Genomic DNA, 20,336 nt, shown 5'->3' with positions numbered 1-20,336 from the left:
GGATTACTTAGTGTCAGCTGATGGGTTTTAAAGATTGGTTGATTTAGTTGTTCTCGGTAGTGAGAAACTATGTGAAATGAGCTAATCTGTCTCCTTGATGCATCTGTGTTTTCAGTTGTGGAGACCAATGTAGACCAATCCAGTGGTACTCGGTGTAACCGTGGAACTCAGGAGTGGTCTCTGCAGTATGGAAAAAAATGATATTGAGGCTTGTGAATGTTGTCAGAATCGTAATTGATAGGCACGCGAGCAGGACTTGCTTTGGGGTGCCGTCGTGTGAAGGTCTCTCAAGAGGAAAAGGTGGTTGAGACTTTCGTCATGGACTGAGTATGAGGTGAAAAGTTGGTTGGTTGGTCTGTCCTTTGTTGAGGCCCTCTAGTTTTTGTAATTTAGTTGAAGGTCACTTTATTAACTTGTTAATTTTTTGCAAGTAAAAAGATGATTTAGAACTTCTGTTATCTCCGAGTAAGGAATGGTCCGTTTTATCCCCTCCTTACTGGTTCATGCAGTTGGTGTCAGAGGATTCTAGCTAAAATTGCTATAAGCAAAAGATAGATTAATGCTGCATCTGAAATTTTATAAATAAATCTATTGATTTAAAGAACTCCCTTTAATGAAGGGAGTTCATACTCTCCACACCATTGCTGCAGTTTGTATTCACAGATGATGCTGGATTTAGGTATTGTGCTTGTTTTCATAAAGGCTTGCTATTTTAAGGAGGTGTTTCTGCTCTGAAGTAAGCTGTGTTTCTTGTGGCAGTTTTGGAGCTTGCATCAAGGTATGGTGCAAAGTGTAGATCTCTGGCTTTGTTAGCATTCACTGGAGGTTGCATAGAGATGACATGTTCTTTTCCAATGTGTATAAGCAAAATTCGTTAGCTCTTTTATATTTGTTTGTCACAGGGTAAACTAAGAAGTTTGAAATCAAAACTTGTTGACCTGAACGACATAGGTAGTTCTAGATAGGCTCAAATCTAGTGGGTAAAGTTGTCAGGATTTTGTAATTTCTTTATGACCATAGATTTAATTCTGAGGGCAGTGTTTGAAATCTCAGTACAAGGACACTTCAGTATTTTACTCACTGTTACCATATGTATTGCTTTTTAAAGATTTTAAATTTTTATTTACTTTATCTTATGATACCCATAGCTAGAGTTGTATTCAATACCCATATTTATAGTTAGAATTTACTATACAGAAAGTAATACTCTTAAAAAAAAAAATCTTTCAGAAAGACAGTAACTTCCCCGTTGGGCTCCCCTGGTTGATGCTGTGCCATTTCACAAGGGCAGGTGCTGGTGCATATGTAAGACCTTGCTGGAGTAGCTGATTTATTGTATCATTTTAGGTCTGTTTTATAAACAGAATTTTTCATGGAGCCAGGTGTTTGACCACCATTGTTTTGGTAGCCTGTAGAATTTCTGTCTGAGAACATAAGTTGCTGAATCATTCTTACCCTCTTGCTGACTAACATGGGTTGTAGTTCAGTATATTCAGCTTCTCTAATGGCTGCAGTGGTATTACTGGGCTGGGGTCTGATTGAGCCCAGGGTTCAGAAAGTAAGTGTGAGCATTCTGTTTGGCTCTTTCCAGTGGCATATTTTTGTTTCCCTCTCCTTCACTGCACTGTCAGTGCAAAACAGCTGTTCCACAGTAAGTATTTTTCACGTTATGAGCAACTAGGATTGAAATAATTTTAGAAAAATCATCGTTTATGGGCTGTTATTTTAACACATAGAACTATTGTGTGTGATTCTCCCAGTGTCACATAAGACTCAAGTTCATTGTGGCTGTATTTTAGCATGCAAATTTCTGATATTAATAATAATTAGCAGATTGAGACTTCAGGTCATGATCTCCTAAATCTTGCAGTGAGAGCTTGTTTGCAGTGATACTAGTACCAAACTTACCCTGATTAAATACAACATGCATTGCTTTTTAAAACTATTTCAAGGCTACTGTGAAGAATGCTGCTGATACTCCTTGTCTTTGCAGAAGGCTTTTCTCATTTGATGATTTGGATTTTTACCGTTTCCTTCAGAAACGCTCTACATGGTTTGACAAAACTGCTTTTTTGTAAAAGGAGAAACAATAGAAAACCAGATGAATGAAATGCTGAAGTTTTAGTTTGGTTTTACTTAAAGCAGTGGTATATCCAAGTGTTTGATGAGGAAATTGTGGCTGCACTAATTATATCTGTAGCAAGCACAGCTTCCAAAATTCCTGCTTGATGTATTGTTTTGGTTGCAGAGATCCCTCTTGTTTACTGTATCTTACCTTGTGTGATGGCAGAATCACTCTCTCATTGGCAGAGGCTGCATCTTCACTGTCAGTTTTTGCTGATACAGATGCACCCCTTCATAGTTCATGATCTTTCCAGTAACGCTTTCTGTATTTTTCTTCTCATAGCTTTCCTTTGTTCCTTTCCTGAGTTTAATGTGAAAAGTGGCTGGAGTGTATTTCTAACAGTGTTATTAGAAACTCTTTAGTGTTTTGTTCCTTGATTTGTTTCTTCAGACACATTACTTTGGTGTATTCCCTAGGTTGTCTTCTTCCATGCTGCTGAATTTCTGAGAGAGCAAAAATTGATTGATAACACTGCCCCAAAATTCTGTATTCTGATTTTGGACCAAATACTTCAGTTGCTTAGGAGTAGCGAGCTTTTTGTTCTTAGTCAAGGTTTTTATTGTTGGGGGAGTGTTTGTTGTTTGTTTGTTGGGGGTTGCTTTTTCTTTTTTTTCATATTAGTTTTCATACTAGCCTAGGGCCCTCTGTAGTTCCACTGTGAAAATATGATTTTTAAACTGGAGCTTATGAAAATTAATTTTTGGAAAAATTATAAGTAGGAAACAACCTATAATCTCTTCTCACTGAATCATTGCTATGTGTTTAGTCCCTATGTGATTATTTCTTTTTGTGGAGGAAAAGTGTTAGTTTCAAAATATCAAGTTTCTTTTAAAATTGTGGTAATTAGTTATTTTTTATAATTCTGGATATTTTTAGTAGATTTTTTTAATTGTACCTTTTTTTAAAGGTTGATGGTTAAATTCAAATGCAGTGATTAGTATTTGTTTTTCTCAGTTTCAGGTTTTTCCAGAGTTGGTTCAGGTTATTGTTTCATAGCACTTTCTCATACCGAAACAATTCTGTGTGTAGTTTGTTCTGGAGAGTGTGTGCGCTTACATGAGCATCATTTAAAAAAAAAAAAAATTTCTTGGGCTTGGCATAAAATAGGATGATGACTATGTAAAATTGTGGAAAAAATTTCCTTCATAGTTCAGTTCGTTTTATGTTTTCCTGCTACCTTGTTGCCTTGTGTAAATAAACTACAGATAAAGCTGCATACTCCTCTCCTGAGCTGGTTTGGTCCCGGGAGCATCTGTGTTACTGGTTATCCCAGGGCTCCACCTGCCTTTCGGTTTGTTTACCAGGAAATCAAGATGTGTAAACTGCAGGAAGCACTGTTTGACCCTCTCCGACGGTATCTCATTACAATAATTGCTAATCTCTGAATAAGACAGCCATGTTTTGTGTGTGGCACACAGGGAGGTTGTGGTAGATTTTAGATGCTTTCTCAAACACAGCTTTTTCAGCGCTCGCTTGGATTTCGTTTCCGGGATAGCTTTTGACAATAGGCATCTGGCGACCTCTGCGCTCTGCGAACTCGGGCAGGATAGCATGTGTGCTTTCTTCCTTCTTGGCTGAAAAAACCCAAACAACAGAACCCCCCAGCACCAGCCCACGGCTTGTTTTGGAGTGCTGTCACTGCTCTGTAGCGACAGGATAATGGCTACTTCCTGATTAAACCACTCTCCACAGTAAGCTGTTCGTGTTCTCTCTCTGTTCTCCTGTGCTTCCTCCCCCTGCCTTCCCTGGGTTAATAGTTTTTGAAATGTTTATAGATTGAAAAAGAATATAAAAAAATTATATAGAGTTGCAAATTTAATTTTTTTTTAAATTCTAAGACAACTACTGCTTTTTGCAATGCTTATCTGATATTAGTGAGGAGCAAATATATCTGATTTTCATGAGATTTAAAAAAAACCGCATTGAAGTCTATTTAGGTTTCAGACAAATGGTATTAACTTTATGAAACATTCTGGTGAACGCTCATTGGACAAATACAGTGACATAAAATGCGTGTTTCATGCACATTCTGAAGTGTGTTTCATAATCTTTTTGTCACTTGCAGAACTGTTTCATGTCTAACAAACTTAGTCTTCAAATAAAACAGAAGAGCCTTTTTGTCAGCTTTTCTTATATGACTGTGTAAGTGCTGTTTCTATCTGTATTTCAGTTGATGTATTATTTTTACTTCCAAGTAATTTTTCAGCTCTTGCTGCTGAGGACCAGGAGAGTGTGACAACTGTCACTCAGTGTGCAGGTCCAGTTTTATTTTGCTTAAGATCATCAGTCTGACAGATTTCATGTTTTAAAACAGTGGTTGCAGTGCATTTTTGGTCTTACTCGTCTCTGTTAAACAGGTCTACAGTGATTGTTATTTTCATTGAGTTTGGTCTTACGTTACGCTAATATAATTGGCATAGCATTTGCAGTAGTGCTGTACGTGCCATGATGAACGTTACTGGAGTTCTGTAGCAAATAATACCGATGCATGTTCTTGGTTGTTTTGTGCAAATTTAGAAAAGCGCTAAATCAAATTTTGCAGTTCCAAAATAAATTAATATTAAAATGATATTGTGTTCTTGGTACCAAAAACTTCTTTCTTTTTCCCCTTTGTAAGCTAGAGTATGAAAAAACCTCTAGTGAGTTCCTAACCAAAATTATTGTTGCTCTTCAAAAGTCCACTTTTTCTATTATCGTATCTTACTGTGGAAATAATTTTATGTACAATTTCGTTTAGTTACAGGAGGTATCCACTACATTAACAGAAACTGGAACTGAAAATGAAATATGGAGGAAAAGTGTGATTCACTTAAAAGAAATAGATGTTTTTATAATAGATGTTTACAGAAATAGGTACTTTTGAATTAAGTAGGTATTACTAAAAAAATTGTGGAGTAGACAGCATATATGAGAAATCTGTTTTGTTCAAACTGTGAGAAGAGTAAGTAGGTGAGGAACAGTGTCCCTCCAGCTTGGATTTGAGAGAAGTTTTTTGAGGTGCTTGACCTATTAGTTCACTTGAGTTGTTAGCTATAGAGAAAAGGGTGTGGACAATGGAGTGCTAGAGCGTGTAGATACAGGTCTATTTTGAGGAGAACAAGGCAGGAAAAATGCCAAGGGGAAGAAGAGAGGAGAGATTCAATCTACATTACTTTGTTAAAGGGCTCTCAGGTAGTGCAGACCTGGTATTGATTTGAATTGTTTTTTCCCCAAAATACTTATCCATGTATTCTGAGGATTACTGAGGAATGAGTACCAGTCACTGTTCTTTATGAAACTATGACCTCTTCATCTTGAGAACATTAACAGCAAGATAAAGGTTTCACAGGATAGCTTTAGGTTTCATACATGTGCTGCTTCCCTTACAAGCCCCTTAACACTGGTATTTAATTCGGAAGCCCAGTGACCTGGAGTACTATTCTGTGCTGATGTCTCTTACAAAATAAAATTCCATTAATGTTTTTAACAAATACTGAATTGCTCCTGTTAATAGATAAACTTTATATAATTTGATGTTTCAAATAATTTACCGTAGTGCTTAATATTGACACTATCTGTGAAATGTCCTAGCTTGGGTACCAGCAAAACATGTATTGTCTTCCAGCAGACTCCCTTGCTGTCCAGCTGGCTTCTTGTACCCCTGCTCTATTTTCTCCAGTGTCCTACAGTCCTGGTGTTTCAAAAAAGTTGAATCTTTTTGCATATTCCACCTCTGTAGAGGCTCTTAAACTCACAGGTCTGTGCCTCACAGCTGACCTTGTTGGCTCAAAGCTTCAGCCTGACTTACAGAACCAGATTCCTGCAGAACAGGTGGAACAGCCCCAATGGGAGCTGCTGAGCTGCAGCTCCTGGGCTACCTCCCTGCCTGGGGAGACGGAAGTGCGGGAAGCAGCTGTGGTCAAGGAATAAAGGTGCTCTTGCCACACAGGGAAGGACAGATCCTAATCCTGGGTCCAGCCAAAGGGCCTTGTGGTGCGCCTCTTGTACTGTCCTCTCGAAGTGAGGAGGGTGGCTTCCTGCTCCCCCACCCCTCCAAAGAGCCACAGTTTTAATCTCTTGCTCAGATATGACCATCACTGACTGCTCGTGTTTGCAGAGTGTGTTTGAATTCGGAAAGAATGGTTTATGGGAGTACCGTGTATCAGTGTTAATCTTTAAATGGTTTCCAAGCTTTGCCAAGAAAACAACACCCCTACACCTGAAATAACCTCCTGTGTTTTAACCAGTGTTCTTTAACCATGTAGGAAAATGTAATGTTTAGCATGTGGCTTTGTTAGGAGCCTGAAATCTAGATACAGTACTTTTGTTTTGTAGATAAAACTACAGATGGCTTATTATCTTCTTTCTTTCCAGTATGTGGAAATAAAAGTGTGATCTGTCAGGGGTTTTTTATGTCTAACCACTTCCTTTAAGCATGTAAATAACATCAAGTTGTTAGATTTGCATGTGCTTGGTTTGTAAAAATAATGTGGTGAATGCAGCCAGCAAGGTTAGTCTTCTGACATGGTAATAGCTGCTGTGGCTTCTGTTGAATCTTGATTTTATTTCTTTGTATCTTAAGAACTCTGTTATTATTGCCTCTGGTTCCTCTGTTTAGATAAAATTCAGTAGACTCTGTTGTTTTGTGGGGGTTTTTTTGTTTGTTTTGTTTGTTTGTGGGTTTTGTTTTGTTTTTGCTTAAATCCTTCAATTTTATAAAAAGTATTCTTATGCCTTTAAAACTGGAAGAAACAATGAACAACCAACCTAAGAAAGATATTTTGGAAGAGGAGGTGGATGCCAATGATGCCGCTGACTCAAAACAATGGCTCTTATGGCACGGAGTGCTTCCTGCCAGAACTGGTTCTGGGTTTCCAAAGATCCACCTGAGTGCAACTGCATGAAAATGTGGAAACCGTTTATCTGTGTCTCAGCTTATTAGTGGGAACCATTACATTCCTGCTAGATGACACCACAAGGTGTTTTTGAGAGTTCAAAACTGAGGAAGTAGCATTCCTTACTGATAAGTTTTTAGTCAAAGTGCCAGAACTCACTCAATGACATGAGAGGCTGATAGACTTCTTTGCTGTCATGTGGGTTAAAACTAGTTTTCGCTGGCATTGGTGAACTGAATGTACGATTTAGCTGTTTGGCATTTTCTCTTTTTGTTTAAATGTAAGATGATATTAATGTTAGAGTAATGAGACTGAAGTTTGGTGCTATTCTAAGACAAAATCAGGACCCAGTGCAAAGCTTGGGGCTGCTACAGGTATACATAGTAAAGATTTGTTTCTCCTGAATGCTTTTCTGGAACTCTGACTTGGTACTCGAGAATTCATTTCTCATCAGAGTTTGCTAGTGGTTTTAGTTTTTAGCAATATTAAAAGGTGTAGAATAGTAACTTTAATTGTTAGGATGACAAATCCAAAAAAGAAACCCAGCAGAAACAAAAAAAAACCCCTCTAGACCAGTTGTTAGGAAGGACTGACTAACATCCAAAAAACCCCCTCTAGACCATTTGTTAGGAAGGACTGACTAACATCCTTGCCCTTTCTTGCTTGTTGGAGTATGATGAGGTATTATGGTAGTCTGTAAGTTTAGGACTGCAGGGTAAAAGAATCCTTTTCTAAGCATCCTCTTTCTTATGGGGGAGTACCTGCGAACTAGCTCTGAGCTCATTATTTTGACACGTGTGGAGTTCATACGCTCAAACAGGTATTGGATTTGTAGTTATTTCTTCCCCAAATTAGCTTATGCTTTTAAAGGTTAATTGTTCGGAGTTTTTTGTACTCAATCATTTCTTTATATGCCATTTTTTCCAGCACAAGGTCAAATAATACCAGGTGGGCAAAATACATTGTTTGTAGTGAGTTCGAGTGGTCTTATATATATGTATATATATATATATGTTAGAGCAGATACTTTAGGCTTCAGAAAGTTAACCTTTGGTTTAATGCCTTCCATTGTTATTTGACAAAGACTGGTGAAGATTGGCAAGGTGCAGTTATGGAAGTACTAAAAAGCATGTTTGGCACAAGCACTGGTAAATTTTAACAGTTGTCAAACAAGCCTGTGGCAGCTTTTGCTTTCAGAGGTTCAGAAGGGCACTTCCTCTGTAGGTGTTTTCTGAAACTCTGCTGGTCCCTGTAATTGGAGATAAGCCTATATTTTGAGCTTGAGATGAAATCTGGCTTTTGAACCAGGGGAAGAGGTGTACGATACAATGGCTAAACAGGAGCTAAGTTTCTGAGTGGCGAAATGTCAGAAGAAAAGCAGAAAATTGGCCTCTGGCAGATTGAAATTTAGGTTTCGGAAAAGCAGAAAAAAAAGGCATTGACTTCAGCTGTTCCATTTTTTTTTTACTGATTTTTGAACTACTGTTGCATAGGATTTCTAATGTGGGTTCCTGTTACCTATTTCAGAGCCACCCTAAGCAAGAATTTATGCTAGGTATTTAAAAAATGTTGTATTGTTTATCAATATCCAAAGATTGAATAATACTTTATTATTTTAAAAACTACAGAGGTAGTTATAGATACAGTTTGCTCAGTACCCTCACAAATTGAATAATAGTATAAAATGCTAAGTCTTGCTTCTGCAGAACAAGATGTAGTACTACTAGAATCTAGTGCAGATGAACCAAGTATTGAAGTCTCATAACCAGGATATTAAAAAAAATAGGTATGTGGGACATGAAAGATTGACCTTTTACATAGAAACTGGAAACATGTTAAGCTGAACTGTTATGCACAAAAATAAAAACTGGTATCAATCCCAAGACAATATAAAATATTGCAGTGATTCAGGCACATGGTGTGACTTTTGGGGATGGTCCTGTGCAGGGCTAAGGGTTGGACTCGATGATCCTTGTGGATCCCTTCCAACTCAGCATATTCTGTGATTCTGTGATTTTTTTTTGTTCATTGGTTTTTGGTGGGGTTTTTTGTTTGTTTGTTTGTTTGGGTTTTTTTGAACAGAAAGGTTTGTAAAATGTTGTTTCTGAAATGATGAATCATTTGTTTCGGTTTGGTAACAAAATCTGTTGAAATTGCCTTGGATATTTACTGAACTGATGCCAGAGAATCTTTGCATTATAATGTTCTTCAGAACTACTATTGTTTCAGCCTCTAAAGTCACGATGAGTCCAGGCTCTTCATGAATTTTAGGAGGTGCCAATACTTACTTTTGTTTAACATCTGCTTACAAGTATTGGGATACAGACACATAGTGCTGTCATCTCCACTCTGTGAGCGATGTCTCCATGAGCCTTAACGTCTGCACTGTAGCACTGCCACCCTGCTGTCTAAATTCTGACTGCTTCTCTTCTTAGATGAGTGGGTTGCACAGCTTTTCCATTGGTGGAAGTATCTTAGGGGATAGGGTTCCTCTCTTTTCACCTGATTGAAATTTGCTGTGCAGCAAGAAGTAACTTGGGCAGCTGCTTTTGTAGGGTGACATTCGTGGCTGCATGTGTTTACATCTGTGTCAGAAGCTATCACCCATCTATTTTTTGTGTTGTGAGGGTGGTGGTATCAACTTTTCCTTTCCTAACCCAATATAGAAGTGAAAATAACAGAAGGTGAAGAGGTGCTTATTCTTAAAAAAAGTGGTGACTGCAAAACATGCATGTATAAAGTTGATAGGCTCAAACAGAATAACAGATATTGCAGATAGATTTGACTTCAGGAGAGTAGGTTTAAGTTAGATATTAGGAAGAAATTCTTTACTATAAGGGTGGTGAGGCCCTGGCACAGGTTGGCCAGAGAGGTTATGGGCTCCCCATCCCTGGCACTGTTCAAGGCCAGGTTGGATAGGCTTGGAACAGCCTGGTCTAGTGGAAGGTGTCCCTGCCTGTGGTGGAGTGCGTGTATAACGAGACGAACTTTTAAGGTCCCTTCAAACCCAAACTGTTCTATGATTCTAATTATATATTTATTTAAACCAGACTCTTAGTGTTGTTATTCTGGGTTTGAAATGTTTGTTTTAGGTAGAGTCGAGTCACTTCAGCATTAAGTGCCTCTCTGCAGTGCTGTGTTGCCTCATGGGTACCTGGTATGGCCATACACTTTTTGTGGTACGAATTGGGTGGATTAGATTTCTTGCCTAGCATTATGCAGCTTTCAGTATTCTGAGGTTTATCCATAAATGAGGCTTATGGGGGATTGTAACTTAACCTGACCTGTGTGCCCCTCCTCTCCCCATGGACTGTAAAGCAAGTGAATTATAATGCCCTATTCGTAAATATTCTTTCTTTACCAAAATCATGAAGATCGTGAAACGTGTGAATGCAGAAGTATTCAAAGTGACATTTATTTTTAACTAAAAGGAACACCATTACTTGTACAATAGGAGAAAATAAATTTTTAAGTTGCATCTAAATTTGCATGTATTGTTTAATGAAGAATTTATCCTGTCGGATGGAGTCAAAAGAGATGCATTGTTTAAAATGTCATTTTATCCTGAATCTATTTAAAATGGCCAGTGTGTGTTACCAAATAGTAGAATGGCAGCTGTATCCCTTCTCTGTTTCCATTTTTGCAGGCCAGTCCTGACTCAGTTATACCAAACTTAAGAGTTGGATCTGCTTTGAATTGGCTTTTAGTAAGTCACCTTATCTGGGTAAAGACTGTTGAAAAAACATTTATGGAATTGTGTTTGTGATTTCATGAATCTCTTCACTGCTGTGGAATCTGACGCAATAAAACAGTGAGTTGTTATATTGCTGAATCTGGTCTAGTATGAGGCAGGGGAGGGCTATAAAGCCCATTTAGATTGTAGTGCTGGAACATACAGTCTGGTTCACACAGTGTAACTGGAGTAATACATTAAGAGTATTTGTGAGTAGAAGTGTCTTTGTAGTTTGTATGATACCTATGAAACACAAACCAATCTTGCTGTTGATTTACTAAAAAAGGTTTTATTATGATGGTTGATTTACTAAAAGAAATTTTGTTGTGGTGACTTTTTTCCCTGGAGAGCTTTATGTAAAGTGCTTAGAGTAAATTATTGAAAGTGATGTAATAACAGTGACATTCTGCAAAACTTGGAATATTTAGCAACTGACTCGGCCTTTAAGGTTTGTACAGTATTTGAGAAATGTAAAGTGGGTCTCAGTAATTATATTGTCACTTCTATTTGAGTTTAAACATCTCAATGTGTAAAACACTGTAGCTGTAGTAGACTGTGTGGAAGGTGTGTGAGCAGACCTGGTCACCAGAGCAGGGAGCCTCTGGTGTTCCCAGGTGGTCTGTGGCGAGCTGCAACCTTTCCTGTGGGGACCTCACTTCCCTCTCTGCCAGGTTTTGGTCAGGGCACTTGCTTGTTTTGTGTATTTTTTCGGACATCACTGGTTTTATCCCCACTCCTCCTTGGTTCTGTGGCCCTTGTGGGAGGTGTGGAACCTACAGGTGCTGCCTGGCCTGCTGAGTCACCTCCCAGCCAGCACACAGGCTCTGCATTCACCTCTTGAGCACTGACCTTCTGGGGCATTTCTCATCTGTGATGAACTCTGCTGTGCTGGACTGTCTGTTCGGAGACACTCTGATGTTCTTCCCTTCAGCAGCTGCAAGATCTCTGGCGTCAGAGCTCTCACTGACACAAGAAGTAGCTGTGGACTGGTGGTATTATGATGTGACACAATTAAATACCTTGTGTAAGGCAAGAGAACACGAGATGTTGTGGAACTCTTCCATAGTTGGCTGTCAAATAGTTTTTTCAAATTTCCCATGGTAATTGAGGAAGATTGAAGTGCATTTTTACCCAACTTCTTTTTCACTGTGTTAGATGTAATAATTGAAATAATGAAGCAATGCACAGGAGTGTAGAGGTTAAACTGGAATTTGGAGGTGAGTTAGTCTAGTGTTTAGATGTTTTCAAGACACAGTTAATAGTATTCACACATCCCAGCTAACATTTGACAGGATGCCATTTTATCCATGATACTATCCTATGAAAGGAGTTACTTGTTAATACCTGTTTAAAACTAAGAAAGGTTTGGGTTTTTTTCTGTGTTAGGGTACATGTCAGCAAAGGTTTTAAGCATAGAATAGGTAGCTGATTTATTTTAAACGAATTTCAACTTGTTACATTTGAAAATGATTTGATTGTTGTTTCCTTTAGTAAACATTTACCTGTTTTTAGTGTTTCTGTTTTTATTAAACATTAGTAATTTTTTTCCTTTTTTTATTTTTCCCCAGAAAAGACAACATTTTGCTTGTGTAAAGTTTCATGTTCTTCCCTTCTTTGTTCCTTTTTACTGAGAGGTTGCTTTCTGTTTTCATTGGGTTCAGTTGCATTAATGATTATTATTCACTATGAAAAATTCTGAGAAAATAACTGGACTTTCAGGCAAGGCATTGAGAAGACTGACACATATCACTACACCTGGGAAATAAAAAAGTGGTTTTTTTCCTAGCTTTATTTATTGATTTTCTCTTTTACAAATATGAGAGATTAAAAAAAAATCATGAAAGTTCATCCTAAGTATTGACTAACAAAATACATTACAATGGAACTAATGTCTAATTTATACTTGAGGTTAAAAATAACAAGGATCTGCTGTAACTGGTATGGACTTTTTTTAGTCACAGAACGCATTAGGTCTACAGTGTAATTATTGCTGATCCTGACTAATGACTGTTTTGGGGATTATCTCTTTTGGAGTCAGCCATCTGCTGTGGTTAGAGTAATTAACTAAACATAATTAAGAGTTGACTTAGTTTGAAATCAGAAGTATGTATGTCTCTAGGAAAAGAATATAATTTCCTCAGTTCAGAATAATTCAAAAATACCAATATTCCAGTTCTCTATTAAAGACTTAAGCAGCTAAATTAGAGGTTGAAAAAGCACCTTCTCAAAAATACCTCCCAGCCCCCTGCAAACTGAAATAAGAGGGGTGGGGGAGAGGAAGAAGGGGAGCCTTAAAAGGGCAGTCTGTTACTGTTCTCCCTGTTCTTATGTGATCCTGTGTTACCAGTTCAGACAGATGGCTTATGTTGGTTAAAAGCTTGCAAGTAAAGCTAAATTTACATTTCTGTATTAAAAAAGTATTGATTTGCCAAGGATATCTTCCTATTTGTGACTCAAATATGGATTGCTTGTAGGTGGTTCTTAGCTATGCTTATTTATAAAACACATTAGATGGTCACGTCTGAGGAACTACAGGCCTGTCAGCCTGACCTCAGTGCCTGTGAGGGTTGTGGAGCAGATCATCCTGGGTGCAATCACATGGCACGTACAGGACAATGAGGGGATCAGGCCCAGGCAGAATGGGTTTATGAAAGGCAGGTCCCGCTTGACCAACCTGATCTCCCTCTATGGCAAGGTGACCCACTCAGCAGATGAGGGAAAGGCCGTGGATGTGTCTACATAGACTTTAGTAAAGCCTTTTGATGCTTCTCTGACAGCCTTCTCCTGGAGAAGCTGGCTGCTGTGGCTTGGGCTGGGGCACTGTTCACCAGGTTAGAAAGTGTCTGGACAGCCGGGCCCAGAGAGAGGTGGGGAGTGGAGTTACATCCAGCTGGGGCCAGTCACCAGTGGTGTCCCCAGGGCTCAGGATTGGGGCCAGTCCTGTTCAATATCTTTATCCAAACCCTTGACGGGGGCATCGAGTGCACCCTCAGTCAGTTTGCAGAGGACGCCAGGCTGGGCAGGAGTGTTGATCTGCCGGGGAGGGCAGGAAGGTTAGAAAGGCTCTGCAGAGGGATCTGGGCAGGCTGGATCGATGGACTGAGGACAACTGAATGGGGTTCAACAAGGTAAAGTGCCGGGTCCTGCAGCTGGGTCACAACAAGCCCCTGCAGCCCCAGGCTGGGGAAGAGGGGCTGGAAAGCTGCCAGTGGGAAAGGCTCTGGGGGTGCTGGTTGAGGGCAGCTGAACATGAGCCAGGTGTGCCCAGGTGGGCAAGAGGCCAGTGGCACCTGGTCAGTACTGGCCACAGGCCCAGGGCAGTGCCCGTCCCCTGTCCCTGTGCCGGGCACTGCTGGAGGGTCCTCGAGGGCTGCGTCCAGTTCTGGGCCCCTCACGGCAAGAAAGACACGGAGGGGCTGGAGCGTGTCCAGGGAAGGGAACGGAGCTGGGAAGGGTCTGGAGCAGCAGGAGGGGCTGAGGGAGCTGGGGGGGCTCAGCCTGGGAAAAGGAGGCTCAGGGGGGACCTTCTGGCTCTGCAACCCCCTGACAGGAGGGGGGAGCCCAAGGGGGGTCGGGCTGTGCTCCCAGGGAACAAGGGACAGGAAAAATGGAAATGGCCTCAAGCTGTGCCAGAGGAAGTTCAAGTTGGACATCAGGAGAAATTTCTTCACAGAAAGGGTGGTCAGGCCTTGGAAGGGGCTGCCCAGGCAGTGATGGAGTGCCCAGCCCTGGAGGTGTCCCAGGAAGGCCTGGCCGTGGCACTCAGTGCTCTGGGCTGGGGGACAAGGGGGGCATCGGGCACAGGGGGGGATCCATGGGCTGGGAGGGCTTTTCCAACCATTTAGGTTGCCTTCTGTGATTCTGTGGTAAAGACTTATTTTAATGCTGTATTATTCTACACAACATTACAGATTTATTTTTCTTTTAGAAATTTAAGAGTTCTGGATTTTTTTGAGGGGGAACATAAGTAAAATAAGAAGTGTCAATCCTGAGTTTTGAATGAAGTTTGCATTAAAGCTTAGAAGGACTTCCCCTTTTACAAATGATTACTGCAGTAGTACCATTTGGATGTGTTTCTAATTTTCCTTATACTGTCTGTAAATACAGTAAGTTCACGTAGCCATACTTAAACAATGAGTACCAAAATACAACAAATTTGAATTTGTACAAGGAATGCTCAAATAAGTCCTGTCATTCATAGTGACTAAAAAAATACTTAGTCATAATTATTTGTATCTATTTATAGGTCTCTATATACTAACAATAGTACATTTTTTGTAACACAAAATAACGCACGTGTTTGCAAATGCTACAGACTTACTGCAGATGCAAAATTAAACTATAATCCCTTTTGAAAGGGATTTTTATTAATTATTATCCTCGAGAATAATTCTAAAATTTAGTAGACATACATGTATGTGATATGTGGTATACACAGTATTTTTCAGTGACCTGCCTCCACAGAGTAGCAGTTTAGATTAATTATAATCACAGATTACTAAAAATCCATGTATTCTTTACCTGTGGATAGAAAATGTTTAATTGGAGGAAAGTATGCATTTAAGAGTTCAGAATTAAAAACTAAAATGTTTAATAATATTTTTCCTTCATAAATTATCTGAAGGAAATAGGTTTTGTGTTTCTGCTGTTGTTCGGAAGTGAATAGTCATAGCCTTCATATTCAGTATATTAGTAGATACTTTTTTTTGGTGACATATGAGTGTAAGTAGTTGATTTTTCTGTGTTTGCGGAAAAAAAAAATTAGTTTTCTTCTGCATGTGTGAAAATGATGTGTGATAAATTGGGCAGTAAAGACTAAAAGCAGTGAAGTCTTTGGGTGTTGTGGTGGGCAGAGTGGCTGTTCACAGGTGGTGCAGAGGGTGGGCAGTTCTGTGTGACAGACTGTACCTTTGCCAGCAGAGTTTTCACTTTGCCAGAGTACTGCCTCTTGTTCTGCCAGCAAAGCCTGGAGACTTCTTCGGTACGTAGAAGTGGCCGTGTATAAAAACTATTAGTGATGAGGAATTAACAATTTAGTTAAAATGGCACAGTGTATCTTCACAATGTTTTGTGTGTTTCTCCATGGATTTTGCTTTTGTATTTGCTTTGTCTTTTTAAGATTCATTTTTAGTGACCGAGAGGAACCAAGGGTACTGCATCTTTCTGGAGTCACAGATAACAGCTTTTATGCTGGCTTTCCAAGGGAGCATTTGGGAAGTCACTGTCTAATATAACTTTAGATTAGAAGTGCTGTTTAACACATCAGTTTTCTAAATTGTTTAAAATAGAACTTGGAAAAGTGGATCTTTCTTGTGTACTTGGCATTATGTTTCACAGGTACTGGAGTGAGATTTTGTAGCAGTTGTTTGATTTAGGCTCAGTACTTGCCCCCCTCACTTTCCAGTGGTAAATCTGAGAAAGGGTGTTGCCTCTGTTCCTGGGAGACTCCAGGACAGGAACCGGTTTCTTGGGAGTTTCCCTGTTCAGAGTTCAATGTGCTTTGTCTCGTTGCTTTTTTAATAATACAGGGACTCTGAGAAGATTTCTTCCTCACCTTATTTATACTCTGATCCTGACTCACCATCAACTGACGCTCTGGCAGATTTAGTCAGAGAGTCTGTTGATGCTGCTACCACTGTGCTAAGACATCACTGTCTTGACTGTGTTTTTTAAGTATTTGAGAAACTGCTTCTCAACAACTAGTGTTTTTAAGAATAATTTTACTATCTGTTTTCCTTAAAATTGCACATGCTTGTTCAGTGAAATAAGTCTGGTAACTTTTGATTTAGACAATTCATGGCACAAATAAAAATTTATTATTTTGTATGAGAAGCTCATGAGGAAACAACAACAAAAAAACCCCCCTACCAACTTACAGGAGTTCTTATATTTATACTACCTTACCATAATTGCTGGGCCTTTCCTTAAATTAAGAGTCTACAGTATGGACTTTTTGGCACATACTACAGGTTCTTTAAAGCTGGTGTCTGTCAGAGAGCAGCAAGAGCAGGACTGCTCTGCGAGGGACAGGCTGGCAGTTGAGGATTATGCAGGCAGGGCTCTTCCTGGCTCCGGCACAGTCCCACAGGATCTGGACACTGCTAGTCACAGAGTTAGACATAATAACGGAACCTGTCAGGCCCAGGGCCCATCTCTGATGTTGTCTGATCAGGAGTGGCAGAAGATGGGAGCTGATGCTGTCCTAGAGGAAAGCTAGAATGTGATACATGGGATCTTGGTAGGAGGGCTGGGCATGAGCAGGCTGCAGAGTGTGGGCTGGCTCTGACAGGGGCTGAAGGGGCCAAGCTGGGCTGAGCTGAGCTGGAGCTCCCTGGCACAGAGTGTGGGTAGTGGTCCCAGCTGAGGCCGTAGGCCTTCAGGTAGAAGTGTGATCGAACTCTGAACTGCACTACCCCATTCTCTTAATGCTGCAACTGTGCTGGGTTCCCTGGTGGCTGGGGGCTGTTAGTGGGATGTACTTCCCGTGTGAAGGTCTCGTAGGAACCTCTCAAGAATTTAGTACAGATCCTGAGACACAGTTAGCAGAAAGAGCCCTGTAGTCCCTTGTGATTTCCTTTCCTGCCATGGAGGAGAGACATTTCTCTTCTCTCTTACAGATATGGAGTCTGGAGAGCGGTTAACGTCACCATCAGTCTCCTCTGCTGCAGCTGCTTCCACTCCAGCATCGCCGACACCATCGGGAGCTTCAGAAGGATCGAAAGGTGGCCTTTCCACGGGAGCTGCGACACTGAGTTCCACAATCAGCACATGTGGTAAAAATGACTCAAGTCTATATTGCGGTGTAATTGTAGTGTTTGTCAACGTTTGTAATTATTATTACAAGTCAATATAAAACGGTTGCACAGATGCATCAGAGAAAAATGTTTGAGGTTTTTTTGTTTTGCCAAGCAACATTCATTTCCTGTGAATACATTTTACATAGTACTTATTTATTGAAGGATTGAAATTAATTAAAAATTGCCTCTTTAAAATGTGAAAAAATTTCAGTTCACAAGGCTGCCTTGAAAGCAAGGATCAAGTAAAGGGTTGATCTAGCAAACTCTATACCACTTTCAGATTAAGATCTAATAATCATCATGTTCTCAGCATTCAAGCCCAACCCATACTGTATTTTTATACTTGGATGAATAGTTTTTTATAATGGAACTTGAAAGGGTCTTGGATAGTCTTGACTAGAATGAAACGTCTTGAATCACAAACATGTATAAAAGATTTCTCCATGCAAGAATCTAATTTTTTGTGAATGAAACTCATATTTCAACTGAATGATGCCTATGTCATCCACAGAACAAGAAATGGTAAATAACTCTTCCCTGCTGCTTCTCTCTTCACTTTTGAAGAGATGATTTTTTTTTGAGAACGTTCTTTTTGTTAACCTGAGTTTTACTGATTCTTATGACATATATTGTAAATAGAAGTTTTTTCATCTTAAATTCATGGTAATCCACTGCTTTCAGAACAAACTTGGTTCTTGCAGTAGAGTGAGCAAAAGTATATTCTACAAATTGAAAAAATCTTCTGCCTTGTAGTACAGAGTGAGTAGATTCCAAGTTCCCTCCTACATCCTGCACGTATTCATTTGCAGCTGCCCCGGGAAGAAAAGTAGGAACAAGAATGTCTGTGTAGCTAGAGTTATGTCTCACCTGTTTATTTTAATTTCTCTAAAATCAGTCAGAAGAATTCTTGACTAAAACTCTTAATGAATAAATAACGACGTATCATATTTTTCAGTCCTCCACTGCAAATGCAGCTCCAAAAGCATTTTTTGGCTGTGTTCATTAGCCTGTGCTATTTGAATTGGTTCTCAGTGGTGGTCCCCAGAATGTAGCAGGAGTTCATTAGCGTGTGGCTACAAATGTGCAGTTCCACCCTGAGGATTTGTGTGACTCCTTTACCTCTCCTTGCTGCTTTTGCTTTGTAGATACTACAGGATGTAATTTTGTATGTCCCGTAACATTGCATGTACACATAAGACATATGTTTGGTCTGCCAAAATTCAGTAAGACCGAAGAGATGAATCATGTAATAAAGATCCTCAACTGTCAGCTTTGGTCTTCACTAGAAAATCCCAGTACTTCTTCAGTAAAGGACACTGAAAAATTCTATTCTCAACCTTTATTTTAAAAAAAAGGTTTCAGTTCTGTCTGGTGGCTAATGGTCATAAAGCCTGATAGTAATTCTCAGGATTCATTTTTTTGATGGTCAGATCCTTTGCCTGGCTGCATCTGATGCTTTAGAACATATATATTTTGTCAAAGACACTTTGTCTTCCTAAAACCAAGCTGGAATGTAACTCACTCTGTGCTGTCCCATCAGTTTTATTTCTGAGTATATCTGTTTCTGTGCTGACACAGTGCACTGTGGTTACTGTTGTATCCACTCAGAAAAGGTATAGGCTGTCGTAGAGAAATCCCACAGAGGTGTTTATGCTGTCAGCCAGCCAAAGACTTTTCCCGTGAATGACCCATCACTGAAGTTGTAAGATTCCTGAATGTACAAGCTACTCTGAAGCCAAGGTAGACTAATATTTTAGCCTGTTCCTAAACTGAGGTGTTCTTCGCTTCTGTGATATTTAAAAAAACCCCAAGAATGTCTGTCCAATCTCAATCTGATAATTAAATTATCTTAAAATTTAAAAATGCATTTCTCTAGTATCTAATAAAATAATTTTTTTAAGAATGAGCAATTATTCTTACTAAGAGAAGGTAAAGGCATCTTAATCTATGCATTAGATTAGAGAGATTCTTTTAATTCCAGTATATCTCTTTATTTTCTTTGCAGCAATCAATAGTCTACTTAGTAGTTTCTGCAATAAATTTGATTACATATTCTATCAAGTCCCCACAATACATGGTGAGTTAGGACTGGCAGTCTTTATGCTTTGCCAGGGAGATTAGACTACAAATAAATTATTTTGGCATATTCCCAGGTCAAAAAGACAAAGCACCTGTGTGAAACCATTATGGAATATATCACCTACTGTTAGTTTAATTGGTTAATACAGACTAGTTGCTGAATAATTAAAGCATTCTAATCAAGTAAACAGGAACTTTACTTGCTTTCTTCTTGTTCACCCATTGCTGAAAATAAGAAGACACATTGGAAAAGTAAATTGACTCGAGAAAGAGGTTTAAATTCACCCTCACAAGAATGTTAGCAACTTTGAAAGAATATAAATCAACAGCTTTTTCTCATATGAGAATCATAGTTCAGTGTTTTGTGTCTATGAGAGTTGCCATGTTATGGATACTTTTTAAAATGCAGCTTAGGGGGGGCTGTGCTCTGTGTGTGTTCATTATATTCTTACCTCTTCAGAGTTAATCATCACCAGTGTTTGTGCCTAAATTATGTATCATCTTTCTCAGTAGTGTGCAGTTTTATCAATCCCTTTCTAATTTTTTTTTTTTTGAAAATTAGTCCAAGTCTAGCATCTTTTAGCCTATGATTTATGAAGGAAAGTTGAAGAATGAGTTAAGTCCTTGTGTGTTTGGTTCTGTGAGAGCATATTTGGAGTTTATTAAAATGCCTTGTGTTTTTGAGGTGCTTTACTGAGATATGCAGTGCTTTTCATTTAAATGAAGAG

General features: G+C 39.3%; 1 protein-coding gene across 16 annotated transcripts in view; it reads left to right on the top strand.

Annotated features, from left to right (window-relative positions):
* BAZ2B (bromodomain adjacent to zinc finger domain 2B) overlaps positions 1 to 20,336 on the top strand; it is a 115,092-nt gene that overhangs the window by 42,530 nt on the left and 52,226 nt on the right. For 15 of the 16 annotated variants that reach the window (XM_051810385.1, XM_051810373.1, XM_051810369.1 and 12 more), the window contains one exon: positions 17,350 to 17,505. In XM_051810385.1, coding sequence (XP_051666345.1) covers positions 17,352 to 17,505 — 154 coding nt within the window. In that variant the 5' untranslated portion in view covers positions 17,350 to 17,351. Of the gene's footprint in view, positions 1 to 3,126; positions 3,817 to 17,349; positions 17,506 to 20,336 lie in introns of those variants that run through there. The other variant, XM_051810372.1, reaches the window with a different exon arrangement.

This window comes from Manacus candei, unplaced genomic scaffold, assembly GCF_025592945.1.
Source record: "Manacus candei isolate 608988 ecotype Guabito, Panama unplaced genomic scaffold, ASM2559294v1 h1tg000077l, whole genome shotgun sequence".
Lineage (NCBI taxonomy): Eukaryota > Metazoa > Chordata > Aves > Passeriformes > Pipridae > Manacus > Manacus candei.
Note: the sequence above shows the minus strand (reverse complement) of the source record. Positions and strands in the feature narration are given on the sequence as shown.